We start from the raw sequence: 13,061 nt of genomic DNA, 5'->3' as shown, positions 1-13,061 counted from the left end.
TGTGTATGTTTTATATTTAAAAAAGAAAAAAAAAAGAAAGAAAAGAGTTCATTTTTATTATTTCCAAATAAAAAAGTGTGTGGAAGAAATATTTATTTATTTATTTATTTTTTGTATTTTTGTTCTGGTATTTTTACGCTAAAGTATTGGCTGAAAAAAGAAGAAAAGAAAGTGAAGATAATGTGCAAAAATCTATTTTTAAAAAAATGATCATTTTTATAATTACAAAAAAAAAGTGGAAGAATCCAATCAAGCAAATGTTCTCAGTTAACAAAAAAAAGCAACAATGTATTAAATCGGTGTGTTTAAAAAAAAAACTAAAACGTTTATTAACAGCTGACAACATCGTTCTTTCTCGAGCAGTTTTGCTAAGACGTCGATTAAAAGTACGATATCCTGTAAATAACTACAGTAATTTATCCTTTGCTATGATATGTAATCGCTCAGCTAATTATGCTAGCTACTGGAATCGAAGCTAGTCTAACTTTAACCGCTAAGGCTGCTGTCACTATACTCGATCTACTATAAACAGGATTTGTGCGGAAATACATCTACTTTTTGTCTGAAGTACGATTTACGGGCAGTTTATTTATACGGCAGGTATTCATAATAATGTTGTTATAAGACTAGTATAATAATATAATGTTATGACGTGTTATTGGCAGCAATTTCACACGAAATTTATTAATAATTATTATTTATTGAATCCAACACAGAAGAGCAGGGGGCTTAACAACAATAGCATATAAGGATACAAAAAGGCAACAACAACAATAGGGCACTAAATAAATAAATAAATAAAATTAAAGAGCTTAGTGGTTAGCACGTTCGCCTCACACCTCCAGCATCCTGGGTTCGAGCTCCCTGTGTGTGTGTGTGGAGTTTGCATGTTCTCCCCGTGCTTGGTGGGTTTCCTCTGGGTTCTCCGGTTTCCTCCCACAGTCCAAAGACATGCTTCTAGGCTGATTGGAGTCTCTAAATTGCCCATAGTGTGTGTGTGTGTGTTTGTGTGTGTGTGTGCCCTGTGATGGGTTGGCACTCCGTCCAGGGTGTATCCTGCCTTGATGCCCGATGACGCCTGAGATAGGCACAGGCTCCCCGTGACCCGAGGATAGATCGGACAGACAATGAAAAACATTAAATAAAATATTAAAATTTATATAAATTAAATAAAATATTCGTCACTCCCCTTGTAATTTAATAATAAAAAATATCATTACGAATTATTTGATTCGAATGAATTTAAAGGCATCAGACCAATGAACCTAATAATCTAACGTCATAATAATGTATTGCTGGCAACAATTCCGCGCATGCGCAGAGCAAAACCTGCCTTTCCGCACAATGCCACTACAAACCGTGTTTCCGGTGCGGATCGAATAGTGACAACTGCCTTAGCACAGAAAACCGGATAACTTCTCATACGTACAGTTGACATTAGCAAATTAGCAAAACATGCTTCAACATACACTTTCAAATGAGATGGAGGCCATGAGGCCGGCAAAGGAGACTCATTTGTAACAAGTCTTTGGTTACTGAAGCATAATGAAATGTTTTAATGCTGAACTTAATTTCAACACTATAGTTGTAAAGTTTAAAAAGTACACAGACATTGTGTAGGACAAAGCAGATGAAGAAATGTCACAAATCTTAATCGTTGTCATAACATTGATGCTTTGAACTGGAAGTGTAAAGGGGCCAATTCAGCTTATGTAAAGTGTATTGTCATTGGCATGTGCACACACACACACACACACACACAGACACACAGTTGATGATGATGCAGGAAAAAAGAGGCAAGTGTAAAGATCTAGGTGATTGGCAATGGCTGGACTCCTGGATCTCCAAAACAGCAGGTCACCAGGATGCACTATGGGACGAAGGCAAGCTATTACAGCTATTAGTGATGATCTGTGCAATGTTCTGTTTGGAAACCTTGGGTCCCTGCCTTCATGTGGATGTCCCTTACCTAAACACAAGTACAGACCAAGTAGATCATTTTCTTAAAAACACAAAATACAAAACTGTCTAAATGTACAAAACCATTTAGCGTGAGATTCACTGCATTGTTTTGGTGTCTCTTGTGTATGTATGTTGCCTGTGCAGATCTCAAGCACTGCAACGTTTCCCATTGCAGTCACCAGCAGATGGCAGACTTTTGTCAGGATGTGTGCTGGAGGATTAGATCAGGGTTCTCCAAAGTGCTCCAGGAAAACCAGGCAGTGTTGCAGAACCCTATGCAATCAGCACTGCCTCGATTTGGCAACTCTTTCTGGGTCATTCTTCAACCGTTTCATCCATAAACGCTCAGTCTGTCATGGCGTCTGATGAGCCAGCAGGAATGTGCTCCGGGGACTCATTAAGCTCCAAATGTGGCCAATTAGCGCCTTATTACTCGAGTGTCTTTTCACTGAGCAGATCAAGTCCCTGCATGACAGATTACACACCAGACTGAGGAGACACACTCAGCTCTGTTGGCTTGTATTTAGGAAACTGATTAGCAATTAGAAGGATATAGTTTTAAAGGAGGACTCGCTGATCTTCCATGTCCTGATGTCGAACATATTGTGAGATGTTTTTATTTTATATCATTCTTTTGAATTAGAGGTCTCTGAGAATGATTGTGGGAAACATTACTATAAAGGAAAATGGTGGTCTGAAGTCAGCTAGGCAGGGAAATACGTAAAAACGAGCAAAACATATGCTGTTTACTGAAAAGCAGAAGGTGATGGTATGGACGTCTTTTTTGTTTCTACGTTGTCAATTATCCATGAAACAAGTTCTTATCGCTTACGTTATAGCAGCTATAAATGCTTATGTGTTGTTCCCCCATACTCTCTCTCTCTCTCTCTCTCTCTCTCTGTTGGAAAATATAGTGTTACAGCTTTACCTCAGGCTGATACAAACCAATAGGCTCCTTACAACAGTATTATTTACATTTTTCTCAAACCAACTGAATTTAGTCCAGGCATAACATTATGACCACCTGCCTAATATTGTGTTGGTCCCCCTTTTGCTGCCAAAACAGCCCTGACTCCATCATGCACTGTGTATTCTGACCCCTTTCTATCAGAACCAGCATTAACTTCTTCAGCAATTTGAGCAACAGTAGCTCGTCTGTTGGATCGGATCACACGGGCCAGCCTTCTCTCCCCATGTCCATCAATGAGCCTCGACCATCCATGACCCTGTCGCCGGTTCACCACTGTTCCTTCCTTGGACCACTTTTGATAGATACTGACCACTGCAGACCGGGAACACCCCACAAGAGCTGCAGTTTTGGAGATGCTCTGATCCAGTCGTCTAGCCATCACAATTTGGCCCTTGTCAGACTCACTCAAATCCTTACCCTTGTCCATTTTTCCTGCTTCTAACACATCAACTTTGAGGACAAAATGTTGACTTGCTGCCTAATATATCCCACCCACTAACAGGTGCCATGATGAGGAGATAATCAGTCTTATTCACTCAGTGCTCATAATGTTATGCCTGATCGGTGTATATGTGCAAGGTACTTTTAGATCCGAATGAGAAAATAGTCCGATTCAGGCGGTTATATGGTTATTTATTATTATTATTATTATTATTTATTTATTTATTTCAGATCTACACCAACCTTTTCAATGCGATCCTAGTTTCATTTGTATCGAGGTCAATCGGATCGACTGAGGTGTTTACACGGCCTTTCAATCCGACTGAGCTCTCAATCTATATATGTAAATGTAAACACACACTTTTTACACACATGTATGTAGCATGTCTGCCATACAAGTATACTAGTTGTTACTATAGAAACGAGCTGCTCTCAGAGGTCCGGATTCAATTTTTCAGCATCTCCTGGGCAATCAGATTCACAAACTCAGAACAGTTTGTGCCGAAATCATCATTTACGCATCAGTGACTACAAGGATGAATGGATTTAAACTGACACCACAAAAAAACCAGACCGAAACTCCATCGCATGGATGTAAGGTATGTTAAAGTATTCATGAGGAGACGATGAGGAGAGACGTGATAATTATTGTTTATGGCAGAAATCTGATTGTGATGTCCAATTAACATAGCAGCTAGTTCACAAAAAGTATAAACAGCTCATAAAATACTTTCGACACTTTAGAGGAAGTGTGTTAATTCTGCTTTCTTGGGGTTTTTTAAGGAAGAAGGAGAAGAAGACCAAATGAAAACAGAAAACTTCCACTTTAGACAGGATGTTACTGTAAGTGAAAGTGTGTGACTAATTTAACTTTATATCCAGGTTAAACTTCTGCTTTAAACATTATGTATAAATACTAGCAAAGGTCGCCATCGTTTTATATGGTCCAAAGAAGATTCCTGTTCATCAGCAATCCTTTGTATGTTGTCTCACATATTTAGTTTAGTTCAATTTATCTGTATAGCGCATTTAACAATGGACATTGTCTCAAAGCAGCTTTACAGAAGTTATAGAACTTACTATTTATCCCAAATCCCTAATGAGCAAGCCTGAGGCGGCGGTGGCGGGGAAAAACTCCCTGAGATGATATGAGGAAGAAATCTTGAGAGGAACCAGGCTCAGAAGGGAACCTCATCCTCATTTGGGTGACACCGGACAGTAAATAATGTAAATGTTATTGTATTGTAATTTTATTGTAAAGACACCTGTCAATCATTCTCAATGGGTGGATCGGTTATTATTATCAGTATATAGCAAGCTAGTTTACATAGATATTACACAAACAAAATACTGTTCTTAGTTCAGCTTGACTCACTATCTAGATGACTAGGGATTTTGGTCCTCCAGGATACCGGCTGCCTTTATTTCTTTTATAAGCCATTGATAATAGCTGAAGCTGCCAGTGATGGAGATGTAGTGTAAAGATGTGGCTCACTAAGCTAGCTAATGGCTTACCTGGTCATGTTTCCTCAAATTTGGGTGTTGAGCTGTGAGAGATAGTCATGAGATTTTGGATTATATCATATGTCGATCATTAAGACATTCATGTTAAGCATTTAAAACTGTGTATGTGGACACCCGACCACCACATCCATATACAGTTCTTCTCCAGACTGTTGAGGTGGACACACACACAACTGTATAAGATGCCTTTGAATGCTCAAATGGCGATCAAAGCAAGCTCGATGAAGGCATGGTTTACCAAGATTGGAGTGGAAGAACTCCTGACTCTCGATACCTTTAGGATGGACGACTGCACCCCAGAGTTTCTCACCCAACATCTGTCTGATCTCAAGAATGATCACAAATTCTCACAGCCACGCTCTAACATCTAGTGGAAAAGCTTCCTAGAGGAGTGGAGCTTATTATAATGGAAATGTTGAAAATGGAATATTCCAAAAATGCATTTTTTTTTGTTTTTGCTGTAATTTCAGTTTCAAAATGTAAATGCTTTAGAGGAAACATCATGCTCTGATCTGTATATAGTCTGGCCATATAGAGGACCTGATAAACTGGGTCAGGGATGCTCATAGGTCTCCACTGTCTCAGACCCAGCTACTGACTAAAGCATTAGGTGCCTGAAATCGAGACATTTGGAAGGAACCTGCTCTATTTTTTTTTTTTATTATCTTTCTGTCTTTTACAGTCTTCTGGTGATTTAATGTAAATGCAGCAATGCTGAAGACTCAAGTACAAAAAAAGAAAGAAGAAAAGTACTGTGATGTTAATTAATCATTGTTACTTAATGCCAAGAAGTTTGATTCACAAGTAACCTTAGATAGATAGATAGATAGATAGATAGATAGATAGATAGATAGATAGATAGATAGATAGATAGATAGATAGATAGATAGATAGATAGCCTATTTTTCTTTTAAATAGAGGTGCAGATGTGCAATCGGTGTACAACAGGTACCCCTCTATCTCTATTTTGACACGCTTTTTAGTGCACTATGTAATTTGGGAGGTACGGTTTTATTTCGGGCACGGTCACGTGGGTGTTGCGACAGTTGCCGAGCTGCGCGTGAAGTGTGGAAAGACGTATTGTATAACCTCTGCTGTAAGATTTCAAAGTTGGTCGATTTAAATCACACACACACACACACACACACACACACACACACTGCTTGTATTCTAATAGACAGTGTCATTTTTTTTTCTGTGCAAATATTTTTTCTTTATACTGAATAAACCCCGAACTCCGTGATTCTAGAAATTGCTGATAAAGACAAGCTGCAAAAGAGCACGAGCTAGCGCTTTCAAAAGGGATGTGGACATGCGTGAAAATAGCGCGCGCTCGTGTGCGCCGAGAAACAGTGTTGAGAAACTGCCACAGACGATAAGATCCGTTTCCTGTGCGCGCGCTTCTCAGTCACATCGCGGCAGAGCGCAAAAGCACGCGGCATCGATGCTCTCTGAGGAAAACCGCGAGACAGCTCCGAGTTCAAACTGATTCTGAAAGACTTCGGACGGTTTGAGTTTTCTCTCCACCGCTGCACGTGAGGAGTAAGGCGGGAAGAAAGAAAAAAAAAGAAAAAAGCGCGAACCCAGTTTATCAGAAGGGGCATGCTTGCACTGTGCGCCTGGTGTGAAACCTGTTTCCGCGTGAAGCGTCGCGTGGAAGTGTGAGCGGCGGCGGCGACGCACGCATGAGCCGCGAGCTCGGAGCGGCGCGCACTCTCGGCCGGCTTCGGTGACGCCATGCCGCGCGACCGCGGCGGAGACGAAGGCGCTTCCGGCGGCGTGCGCCTCGAAGCTCGCGCCACGGAGGATGTTGAAAGGGGCGGCGGGGTCGCACGGCGCCCGGTTGCTGACGGACGGCGGGGAGAGCGCGGTGCCCGCCTCAGCCTGCTCGGCAAACCGCTAGTGTACGGCGCGCAAAGCGGCCGCAGGAACGCGCGGTACCGCCGCCTGCAGAACTGCCTTTACAACGTGCTCGAGCGACCCCGGGCCTGGGCATTCGTCTATCACGCGCTTGTGTGAGTCCCAAAAAGATTTTTTTTTCTTCAAACCTGTTGCGCCGAATAATATTAAAGATCCCTATATGTTGTGTTACGCCAGGAAAAAAAAAATGAAGGCTTATAAATGCATCTAACTGTACTTCATCTTTCTTCCTTCCGTATTTATTTCATCTGGAGAGATATCATGTGGTACCTTTTTTTTAACGTGAAGCTATAACGATCCTAAAGGAACACAATCTCAGTGATAAACAAAACCACACTTCAGTACCTTTATTTCTGATCTAGAGAACTCAGTATTGCCGCTGAGAGTTATTTCCCCCCCCACTTTCCACTTCACAGTATACATGAATCCGCTTTCTCACAGCAGGGGATGGAGATGCTTTTATGCCATTGTTCCTCAGCATCAGTCCTGAGACTCTGCTGCCATACGCAGGTTCGGGTTGTGCGTCAAAAAGTCTCACTCTAATCACACTACATAGGAGACTGGTTATAGGGTTGTGCCATTTTATATCCAGTGCACTTGCGATGGGAATTGCAAGAAAATTGGATCGAAGGGTCATTCTGCTTCCAACACACCTGAAGGCATTCATGGTTAGGTGTTGATCTGGATGTGTCAGAGCAAGTGAAAGAAAGAAAAAAATCTCAAAGAAGTGGATGTCTGAGACTTGATCTGAGGATTGGTTAGTGAGATGGATATTATTGACAGATATCTAGATTTTTGTCCAGAGTGAAAGCTTTAAATGCATTTATAACGTGACAAATAATTGTGTTTTTCTTATGCTAATAAAGGAATGATCCAATTAAGGGACATTAATGGATGTACACTGATCAGGCATAACATTATGAGCACTGAGAGGTGAAGTGAATAAGACTGATGATCTCCTCATCATGGCACCTGTTAGTGGGGGGGATATATTAGGCAGCAAGTGAACATTTTGTCCTCAAAGTTGATGTGTTAGAAGCAGGAAAAATGGACAAGTGTAAGGATTTGAGTGAGTTTGACGAAGGGCCAAATTGTGATGGCTAGACGACTGGATCAGAGCATCTCCAAAACTGCAGCTCTTGTGGAGGTATTCCCGGTCTGCAGTGGTCAGTATCTATCAAAAGTGGTCCAAGGAAGGAACAGTGGTGAACCGGCGACAGGGTCATGGATGGTCGAGGCTCATTGATGGACATGGGGAGTGAAACACCAACACCAATATTAGGCAGGTGGTCAGCAGGTGTTACGCCTGGTCAGTGTATTTGGCCAGTCTGGGAAACATGTCCCAATGCTAAAATCATTCATCTTTACAAAGTCAAGGAAGATGTATATTTTACTCAGAGCAGAACTTTTAAGACTTCCAAAGTTTATCTCCATCATCTGAACATCCACACAAACAAGAAGGTTTCTGTTAGGTATCCTGGTTTCTGGATACCCAACAAGCTTTTTTTGTTATTATTATTATTATTCACAGTTTTATTAATACTGTTGGGCCTGGAGTAATTAAAACCTTCTCTTTACACCATAGGGAGATAACAGAGAACAAGGAGATTTACATCATAATGTAAATAACATAATGACGAACACGTCCTGATGACCTAATGCACATTCACTGATTCATTGTAAAAGTGTCTCCATTCATTTTTATTTTCCCTAATATGTGAGATAGAACTCACACTGCTTCTTGAATAAGCCTTACTTAGCTCTCATCCAGGCATTGTTGCAAATCGGAAACTGAAATTCACAGGGTTGACGGAGGACAAAAAGTTCAAGCTGGTAAAGTTGCTGCTTCAAAGTTACCTGCTTGTACTTTTTGCCAGACCCCCCCCCCATTAAAATTCATGTCTAACATAAGCATACTGTTCCAAATGCAAAGCCCTGAATGCTTTATAGAGAAGCTTTAGTGGAGGCGTGCTTAAGTTTAGTTCATTGTCTTTGACACAAAAGATGAGCACTTCTTCTGTGGAAGTACCTTTCAGTTTCTGCAAGTCAGTTATGCTTCAGAGAAAAAAAAATCGGTCCAATTGCCTTCTTTTATGCCCGAACATCTGCATTTGGTGTGATTGGATTCTTTCTTCGGGGGAATATTTATCAAGGCTTGCTGATTTCCTTGGATGTGTTTTTCCCTTTGATAGAGGCATAAAGAAGAAAGAGGCAGGTATAGGCTTCGTCTCAAAGCTCGGGCTTGCTTGGTTGTTAGACTTGCGCAGAGACTTACAGTAGATTTATTTCATTTTTGTTGACTGAGCAGCATGTGTGCACACTAATACTTTGCATAGTGGGGTGCTGTCAGACCTGGCCTTCCCATGCTGTTTATACCACTTTCAAGGCTCTCGGCTGTATACAGTGCGGTCTTTGAGTAGTTTTTTGCCTCAAGATGAATGCCCAGAGTAAGCGGGGAAGAAAAAACGTAGAGGGTGTAAACACAAGCAGGGCTGCACACAGCTATGAGAGGTCGACAAAGGTGGTATAGGAGGTTCCCGAAATGGGGAAAGCTGTGAAAAAGTGGATGCAATTAAGCAGTACGCGTTTTCACTGTTAAAGAAATTGCTCAAGACATCTACTGACTGCAAACAATCCATCAAATTGCCATTCTGATATGAGCCTCCCATGATGCTTTTGTATTGTTCCATATATCTCCTGCAGAGAGACATCCTAGATTTTTTTCCATAATAATTTGGCAAAAATACATAAAATTGATCTGAACAGTTGAAAGTGTGAGGGCCTTGTTCAAGGCACCAAAAATACCAGCTTGTCAAATCCAGGAAATGAATTTTCAACCTTCACAAGCACCAGTGTCCCACTGCCTGTTCATTACTATTGTTTTATTCATTGGTATTGGTTTATTGGTATGGAATTTGCTTTTTCTAGCTAGCAAGGTCTGAACTTCCATATTAAATGCTTTTTGTACCAAATTAACGACCACTATATCTGTGATATATCAATGAATTCTTATTTAGTGATCCATCAACATAGTTTTGCTTCTGTGGGTTCTAGCCTTTCTGTGTATCTGCGTTGGAACCTAGCAGAGGAAGAAGTATGAAAGGTATATAGCAGAGTGCGCTGTGCTTTCATCTCAGACTTTCTGTGTGTGGTTACTGTTCCCTGAAGTTGTTTCATACCTTTATTGGCTAACACCAAACCGCCATGTTTTGCTGATCATAAAGAGTCAAAACACATCAATAACTCGATTAAGCATAGGAGGAGCCAGACCTAGCCTGTAGTGTTGTGACTCAGTGGTGAAGGTTACATCAGTCATCAAGCGCAATCAGTCAGTGTACTGATGTAATGTAATGGGTTATACATACACCAACTCTTCTTTGATCTGTTCGGCTTGGTTAATCTAGATCTTACCAGTGAGAATTCCAAATCTGACGCACAGGAAGTTTGGTGAAAAATCCGATTTTTTTTTTTTTGCAGTATTTTCCACCCACCCAAAGCGTAATAGTATCCAGTGTTTGCTTTGCTACTTTTGTACTGCCTAAAGAAGTAAAAAATATGGACTTGGGATAAATAGTCTGAGTTTCCACTCCATGAATCCCTCAGGAAGGACCTCTGGGATTGTAGGTCATTTTAAATGAACATGTCAGCCAAATTAATAAGACCAATTTCCACCAAGATTTTCCACCACACTTTTGATTCCAGTGTATTATGGTTCCATTCCATCCTGGAGGTTACTTCTTTGCAAATGATGATAAATGGGAATAAATCGGTTCTGTTTCCTCAAGGCCAGTCGCGAGAAGAAGGTTTTCCTATGGAGAGCCGTGTTTTTAAACCGAATTGGGTCGTAAAGGTATCTCGCTTCATGGCAGGCGAAGGATCAGGGACAGCACTTTGTTCTCTGAGGACGTCCTTTAATTAATTATTCTGTTAGTAACTGCAGGCTGAAGAGGGAGCTACAAAGAGAGAGGGGTTTTAGAGATGAATAAAGCGTTGGAATATTTCAGTCATCAAAGCGCCATTACGACAGGAGGCAAAAGAGGCAAATGGACTCACCGAGACTCTTATCTTCACCTCACAGCACAAACAAGAGGAAGCTGCCTCCTCTAGAGGAACTCGAAAGATCACCATGTGTGATAGACAGATGAATGCGGTTTGGAGTGCAGCAGCATGTGCTCAACTTTTCAACAAAACACCTCTGGAGATTTGAGAAGGGTTCGATAAAAACAACTAGCGGTGTTTTGGTTTCAATAATGTTATGCCTCCGGGGCCGTCCTCTTCTGACTGCCTGGATGTTTGCTATGAATCACCAAAAACCACATGCGTAGTCTTTCAAGAAACGTGTCAGGTAGTTTTGGTAACACGTTCAAGCACTTTTGATGTCATTTGTGTAAGTTCTGGAGATAGTTTGCGGTCCAGAAATTTGAATAATCACCACACACATTTACCCTTCAACCAGGAAGGAGGAAACTGACGCTAGGTTTGCTTTCACTTTATACCCCTTTGACTTCACACGTGATGGAAAGCTTGCCCAAAATCTTACGTTCTTTGGCGGCTTCCATGACTTTGATGAAATGGTTTGCTTAGCGTCGCTAATATAAGTCTAAAAAATCCTTTGAGCAAAAAACAAGAGATGGTGCGTTTTATTTCAAAAGTATTTAACATTATTTATTAATATATTGAATATAATTACCTCAGGAAGTCTTAAAACTCCAACCATTGTTAGCGTTAGACAACGCTAATTAGCTACGACGCCCATACAGGCGATCTTCAGGACATTAAGTAGAATGTATTTTTTTGTTCTAAGCCTTTTCTCCCTCATATCTCATTCACAAAATTAGCATTGGACAGCGTGAGAGGGCAAAATGAATTCTTAATGATTTTTTTTTTTTTTTAAAGATTAGCATGGAGGCACAGATTTACTATAAAGTTTAACAATTTATTTTTTTTTGTTTTTTCCAGATTACCGTTTCATTTGCGTCCACTCTCCATGCTTGTGGCAATAAGCATGAATAAATTAAGACATCACACTCCTTTGTACAACACATACAAACATTTCTAATGCTAGCACAAACAACTTCTCACTCCTAGCCAGTGGTCATATGCATTTTGATTCCGTGTGTGTGTGTGTGTGGACAGTGTGTCTCTGAATTTAAGGTCCTCACGGTCATCACCGTCATCACAATCCAACCTTACACAGCTGCTCAAACAACCAAGCTAGCATGACGTGGCTGTTCAGTGGCTATTTCTACTGCTAATTCCAGCCCTTGTGGAGAAAAGCAGGAAACTTGAAGGCATTAAAACATTGCACACTGTGGTTTGGGTTTTAGTTCATCGTACTCATATAGCTGAGTAGTTTATTTCCTTCACCTCCCACTATCATGAGTCAGGTCTTAAAGCCATGAACAAAACGTCTGCTGTCTAACAGGGTCAGTGTAAGTCAAGTGTCTCTGTCATGGTTTTAATGATGCTTGGTGATTAGGCTATAAAAAAGATTCTTAGGGATATTTAAGTATTGCTACTTTATAATAACTGAAGCCTTTAGTCACAGTGCTTTCGATTAATGTGAATTAAATGTGACGGAAAGAAGGCAGGACCTTTCGTAGCTCAATGCTACACCCAAGGGATTTTATAGCTGTGTCCAGTCTCTAGTCGCTGTACGATGAAGTCAGCAGCGGGCGATACTATTACTGGTTGCTGCGGTAATAACGGTCATCAGGGGGTAACTTATGAAAGCAGTTTTCTTGTTGCTAAAGTGAATGGGATTTTATTGCTGTATCAAGTCTCTAGTCGCTGTACGAAGAAGTCAGCAGTGGGCGTTACTATTACTGGTTGCCATGGTGATAACAGTTATCAGTGGGTAGCTTACGAAATCAGTTTTCTTGCTGCTAAAGTGAATGGGATTTTATAGCTGTGTCCAGTCTCCAGCCGCTGTACGACGAAGTGACCAGTGGGTGTTACTATTACTGGTTGCCGTGGTGATAACGGTCATCAGTGGTTCGCTTCCGGAATCAGTTTTCTTGCCGCTAAAGTGAAAGATTTGTGTACAAAATCCAGCAGTGTGTATCTGCATCATGTGAGCTCTTCCGTTCAACTTTTTTTCAATTTCGTCACGTCTCTGGACACGCCCACATCTAGTCGCCATTAAACTCTCACCAGGACAAATTCATTACCTCAAAAACCTCCTGTATCGCCGTTACCGTAATTGAGCTACAGTATTTGAGCTAAATGATTGCATATCAGACAA

General features: G+C 40.9%; 1 protein-coding gene across 1 annotated transcript in view; it reads left to right on the top strand.

Annotated features, from left to right (window-relative positions):
• The first annotated feature begins 6,590 nt into the window (after nucleotides 1-6,590).
• kcnq5b (potassium voltage-gated channel, KQT-like subfamily, member 5b) overlaps nucleotides 6,591-13,061 on the top strand; it is a 130,789-nt gene continuing 124,318 nt past the window's right edge. Inside the window, exon 1 of the mRNA XM_058380353.1 lies at nucleotides 6,591-6,912. Coding sequence (XP_058236336.1) covers nucleotides 6,635-6,912 — 278 coding nt within the window. The 5' untranslated portion in view covers nucleotides 6,591-6,634. The remainder of the gene's footprint in view (nucleotides 6,913-13,061) is intronic.

This window comes from Hemibagrus wyckioides, linkage group LG26 (genome assembly GCF_019097595.1).
Source record: "Hemibagrus wyckioides isolate EC202008001 linkage group LG26, SWU_Hwy_1.0, whole genome shotgun sequence".
Taxonomy (NCBI): Eukaryota; Metazoa; Chordata; class Actinopteri; order Siluriformes; family Bagridae; genus Hemibagrus; species Hemibagrus wyckioides.
Note: the sequence above shows the minus strand (reverse complement) of the source record. Positions and strands in the feature narration are given on the sequence as shown.